The 6,395-nt window shown below is 31.5% G+C and overlaps 1 protein-coding gene across 1 annotated transcript in view; it reads right to left on the bottom strand.

Annotated features, from left to right (window-relative positions):
• Positions 1-75: 75 nt before the first annotated feature.
• Positions 76-6,395, bottom strand: part of LOC106469940 (Down syndrome cell adhesion molecule homolog) — a gene marked incomplete at its 5' end in the record, with an annotated part of 73,914 nt that continues 67,594 nt past the window's right edge. Inside the window, one exon of the mRNA XM_022398514.1 lies at positions 76-2,281. Within this exon, the coding sequence (XP_022254222.1) occupies positions 2,220-2,281 (62 nt within the window). The remainder of the gene's footprint in view (positions 2,282-6,395) is intronic.

The following is a 6,395-nucleotide window of genomic DNA, read 5'->3' as shown; positions in this document are numbered from 1 at the left end:
GTGCATCATTTAAATAAGATGATTACCCATATATCCCATGTAAGTTCTGTTTGTGCATCATTTAAATAAAAGTGTAACTAGTTATTACTGTAATGGAGTATGAATATCTTGTATCTGTTGACTCGTGTAAGTGTAAATATTTATTACTGTAATCGGATATGAATGTTTCATCTCATAATTGTAACCAAATATGACAGTTGGTTCTTTTAAGGGAAACCAGATATGACTGTGAGCTCATTAGTGTGATTTTTAACTTTAAACAGCTGCGATTGTTGACTTTTTTTTTAGCTGTAACAAAATAAGCATGACAATTTTCTGTAATCAGTTATAACTGTAACCTTTTATGGAGGTTATTGCATGAATGACTGGAATCTTGTTTGACTTCTGTGAATTTAACTTAATAAAAATAAATATGGATACTGACTTTAACTCAGCACTGTGACTATTTAAATTGGGAAGTTTTTGAGCTACCAATTATGGCTATTTGTTAACATCATAATATTAATTATACCTTGCTGGTTTTTGTATTCGTTACAAGGTAGTGTGACATCTGACTTGCCATTTCATTTGACTGACTGGACTTATGACTGTTGATGTTTGGTAAATAAAGTCAAGTTATGCTGAAGCCAAACTTGAGAAAAGTTTTGTTTGATGAAAAATAATGTTTAAGGGCAGCAGTTTAAAACAATTTGAATACTCTGAATTTCTGAGTATGCGCCATCAACATTATATCCACTGAGGAAGGATGTTGCGGTTAAAAAATTACTGAAAGTTTCTCAGTGTGTAAAACAATAATGCTATAAATGCTAAGTGTAATTGTACTAAAGCCTTAAAGGATAAAAATTACCCACTGTGCAAAACCTCTAAGAGATTAAGGTATACTTATGCAGTTTAAGAACAATAATTGAATGTTACAAAACTGAAACAGCGTTGGTTATGAGATGCTAAAAACTAAAGCTGATACTGAAACTATATCACAATGGAAGACACAGTAGGAAACATTTGGATGAAATTTTGTAAAAAATACAGTCTTATGGAAGTTTAAATACTTGCAAAGTTTAAGTCTTACCACTAAAATGTATTATAATAGCAATATAATGAGAAAAAAATTAAAACTTTTAAACTAATATCAGTTAACACTCCATTAACTAGTGAATAGTCCTAACAGTTGGTATTGTACTGGTAAGTCTACATATTATTCGTAATATTGTCACTATATTTTTGTTTTGGTATTACACTATTTAAAATATGATAAAGTTTTATTTTTTCTAGTAAATATTTTGATATCCCAACTTAAGAATCTTGAACTTATTAAGCTACTTACTGTATCTTGGTTATACAATATATGCAAAAGTTGCCAAAAAAATGTTATGCAATTGCGTGTTTACCCGTGTACCTCCTTGGTTTGGAAAGGTTACGAGTAGTGATGTGATTGTAGAGATATCATGATATTTACCTAGTCTGTTCTCTTAAGAAAAACAAAAAAGAGTCTGAAATTGCCATAATTTTGAAAATACAAATTTGTGATTGATTCAGTTCCTATGATCAGCTACTTTTACAAATCTTTGCTGATGGTTGAAAGTGTACTGTGGTTAATATTTCAAAAGTGTAAGATTATTGTGGTTGAGACTGCTGCTCTTATATCTTATAAATTGGGCCTATTTTAAGTTTGATTTCAGCAGGTTTTTGAATAGTGTGTTTTTTATTTGTGGATGTCTGAGACTGAGAATAGAACAAAATGCTATTGATGAAATCTTGCAAACATCAGGAATGAAAATCTAAACTTTACTTAGGAGAGGCGAATATAGCTAAACTGAGAACATATTAGGACGGTTATTAACTGACTATGGAATCCCAGATATATTACACCTCAAAGCTTGGATAAATACCTATTATGGACTTAATGACAAAAGATGGAACGTTTTGGGGAGAACTGTAATGCAACATATATTCCTGATAACACTAAAGATTTTTGTTGAAAACCTTCCTTCTCTAAAACTGATACAGATGTCGATAGTACTGTGAAGACAAGCTAGATTAAAGAAACTGTATGACTAAAATAAAGCTGAAGGGTTTAAAAATGAAGAAAGAAGGAATAAGTTATCATCTGAAATTAAAACCACTTTGTGCAGAGTTGCCACTATATGAGCTTACAGCACAAGAGGCTAAACTGTTAATCATTGAGACAGGATGATTTCTAAGTCTCCGTGCTGCAGGTGCTAGCAGTCGATGACGTCAGACTTTGTTGTGGTGCGTGGAGGGGGCCGTCGAGGAAATGGACCTGCGTGAAACAGAAAACAACAAAACATTCCACTCGATTTAAAACACACTTGAAGACCACTAAAATTTTATGGATATGTGAAATAAGTAACTTATATGAAAAAAAAAGGAATATTAAAATCACAGAAAAAATCTCAGTAAAATATTCTATGATCACTTTATTTCAAAGTGTGTAGTAATTTAGACCAAATTTTAGTTTTTACACTGGATTGAAACTGGCCAATTTAGCCCAGTAGGATTATAATGTGTTCAGTTATTAGAATTAACAGAGCACTCTAACCTACCATTCCTTGATTTTATAATTACAGTAATTACTTTCAGTTTAAATCAGATGTAATGATTTGATCAGGTTACAGGTAAATTATACCCAATTAGAGTAATTGGAAAGTAAACCAATCACCAAATTAAAAATCATTATTAAGTGACATAATGGACGAGATTGTTATTGAAGGACTTCAAAATGTACTTTCTGGTTGACGGTCGGTATACTTCACCAGCTGAACTATTTAAAAACAAACCCCTAATCACTACAGGACTTTTCCCTATAATAAGACTTGCCCTCAATCCTTGAACACACACACACACACAAAGTCATGTGAATACTCTAGCAATTCTTAGCCACCTGGAACTCCAACTGTATATAATGAGATATGAACTTATTTCTGCTCTTTTGGAAAAAAATTCTAAAGGAAATAAGAGATTCTGTAAAATGGGAGACGAACCATGAAGCTCAACTTAAAAGGACTGAAATATGTACTACCTGAGCTACTAGGGAGCCAGTATAAACTTAATCAGTTACAGTGACATGAACTACATAACCAACATACAAAGTGATATGTTTCAAGTGTTTCTGCTTTGAAAATAACTCATCCATGTTTTCTGAGGTATACGCATAGTCAAGAAACCCCCCCCATCATCCCCACGTTATTTCTTAGAAGATCCGAATCTTTTGGATGTTCAAGGGAAATTAGTTGATATTTATGTGTGTATGTTTCAAACTTTACTTTTTGTTTACATGTATGTATGCTCAACTATTTGTAGCTCAAAAAACTATAAACTAATTATACAATAACTATAACATATGAATAATATATTAATATGCATCTGCTTCATATACCATAAAATGCTTGCATGTACAATAGAAAACAGTCTAGGTAGTACCACTTCTATGTATCCCTCTCACAAAGTGACTTTCAACTGAATAAAAAGGAGTAAAAAGAAATATCTTCAATGACAACAGTATGGTTGAATGGTGTCTATTACATAAAGTTACTAGCATAAATGATGCACAAACAGAACTTACATGGGATATATGGGTAATCATCTTATTTAAATTATGCACAAACAGAACTTACATGGAACATATGGGTAATCATCTTATTTAAATTATGCACAAACAGAACTTACATGGGATATATGGGTAATCATTGACACGAGTCAACAGATACAAGATGAGATAGTCATACCCAATTACAGTAATAACTAGTTACACTTACACGAGTCAACAGATACAAGATGAGATAGTCATACCCAGTTACAGTAATAACTAGTTACACTTACACGAGTCAACAAATACAAGATGAGATATTCATACACGATTACAGTAATAAAAGTCAACAGTGATAACTAGTTACACTTACACGAGCCAACAGATACAAGATGATATATTCATACTCGATTACAGTAATAACTAGTTATACTTACACGAAGGTAATGGCACTCTCTTAGTGATTTGGTTATCCACAGTGTTAAACAATACAAGAGATAATGGCACTGTCTTATCAATTCAGTTATCTACAGTGTTAAGTGATACTGAAGGTAATGACATTTTCTTCGTGATTTGGTTATCTATAGTGTCAAACAGTGCTGGAGATAATGCCACTCTCTTATTAGTTTGGTTACCTACAGTGTTAAACAATACTGGAGAAAATGCTGCTCTTTTGATGGAGCAGTACTTAGCACCACATTTCTTGCACCTGCACTTTAAAACATTGAAAATGAGCCTTGAGGGTGATGTTAAGGCTTAATGTAAACAATAGACCTTTTATCTCAAGGCATTAAAAAATCAAGGTTTGTGCTCACAAACACACACAGACAGACACACAAAAGTAGGGAAGTTATAATAATTCATGAGTGGGTTTATGAATAGTAAGTGGTAAGTCTAAATAGCATTCAGTATTTACATATGTCTAATATGAGAATACTAAGATATTTGAACATAGTTCTGTATGGGAAATATATCTTTGGACTCATCTCAAAAAATAAAACAAAACGATTTTTTACCTGTTTTTTTGCTGTGAAACACTAAGTGTATCAACAACAAATTGGAAAATTAAATATGTTGTTTGCAGTTGACATAATCTATCCATTAATGTAGAAGCAGTTGATAAAAGAAACAATGGCATTATATTTAGTAAGGCAGTCACCCATATGAAGCATAATGTTGCAGTAGAGCTGAACGTGTAAGTAAAGCTAGTAGTGAAAATAATAATAATACAACAATAATTTATCTATTCAACAAAAAACAAATTCTGTGAATAATGTACAACCATGAAACAATGAATGTTTGACTGACATATTATGTGAAACACAAAAAAAAACAATAATAAAACAGTAACATCAAAATGACCCACATGAACTGTAAAGTACATTTCTCACACAGTATCACTAAACAATGCAACAGCAGATGGTCTAATTAAGGCAGGTAACACATAGGTCTTTGTCAAGGCACATTCCAGTAATAAACAACTTATACTGGTTTAACAAATAATAAGAAACTCTTGAAACACTTTATGTTGTTAGTTTGCTTAGTGACATCGTTCCCAATAAATTTTGTAGTTCTGTACTTCAAATTTTGGCCCTTTTTCATGCCTTGATTTGGACAACTGAGACCTGCCATATTTCATTACATGTCACTTTGATTCTATGCAAGGGCTGGGCAGTTATTGTTTTATTTGTGAAACAGTTTCTCTTTGTTGATATAACTGGTAAAGGTATTTCCCAATTTCCTTGCTTTGCGAGTTTCGAGGTCCTGAGCAAGTAATATTATAAAACAATAATTTATCAGATTCTGGAAGCCTAGACTTACATTCACAACTAGTTGTTAATTCCTACCAATATTCAAAATGGCACAGGGATTGCACAGCTAATCAAAAATCAGTAACAGAAAGATTTAGATATTTGTATAATAGTTTGGGCACTTGTGAATAAACAAGTTGATAGTTTATTTTAGAAGTTCTAAATCATATTAACTGCAATAATTACTTCAACTAAAAAACAAGAAAAAAAATTTAAATTGTCTAATTTTAATATCATCTCCCACAGAAATGTTGAATTATTGTTCACGGAATACAAAAAATATCATTTTTTGCAAGATTTTCAAGCAAAGGGTTCTGATAGTTTTAAGTGTTATTGCATAATCAGGAAAATGAAAGCTATTACATATATAAAGGTCCTTTGTTTTTCATGGATAATGCTTTATTGAATAACAAATTGACAGTTAGAAACTTAGATTAAATTTCATTGCAGGCTAAAATAAAAATTAATATTTCTGTAAGTTTAAATGTACTGGATTTTGCAACTCTAACCAAATATGACTTAATTCATAACCAAGTATGATCATCATGCCATCGTGAAGTGTAACTGGTTATTACTGTTGACTTTTATTACTGTAATCGGGTATGAATATCTCATCTTTTATTTGTTGATTAGTATTGTTTAACACTGTAGGTAATGGAATCTATAAGAGAGTGGCATTATCTTCAGTATTGTTTAACAATATAGATAACCAAATCTATAAGAGAGTGGCATTATCTTCAGTATTGTTTAACAATATAGATAACCAAATCTATAAGAGAGTGGCATTATCTTCAGTATTGTTTAACAATATAGATAACCAAATCTATAAGAGAGTGGCATTACCTTCAGTATTGTTTAACAATATAGATAACCAAGTCCATAAGAGAGTGGCATTACCTTCAGTATTGTTTAACAATATAGATAACCAAATCTATAAGAGAGTGGCATTACCTTCAGTATTGTTTAACAATATAGATAACCAAATCTATAAGAGAGTGGCATTACCTTCAGTATTGTTTAACACTGTAGATAACCAA

This window comes from Limulus polyphemus, unplaced genomic scaffold (genome assembly GCF_000517525.1).
Source record: "Limulus polyphemus unplaced genomic scaffold, Limulus_polyphemus-2.1.2 Scaffold3733, whole genome shotgun sequence".
In the NCBI taxonomy this organism is placed as follows: domain Eukaryota; kingdom Metazoa; phylum Arthropoda; class Merostomata; order Xiphosura; family Limulidae; genus Limulus; species Limulus polyphemus.
Note: the sequence above shows the minus strand (reverse complement) of the source record. Positions and strands in the feature narration are given on the sequence as shown.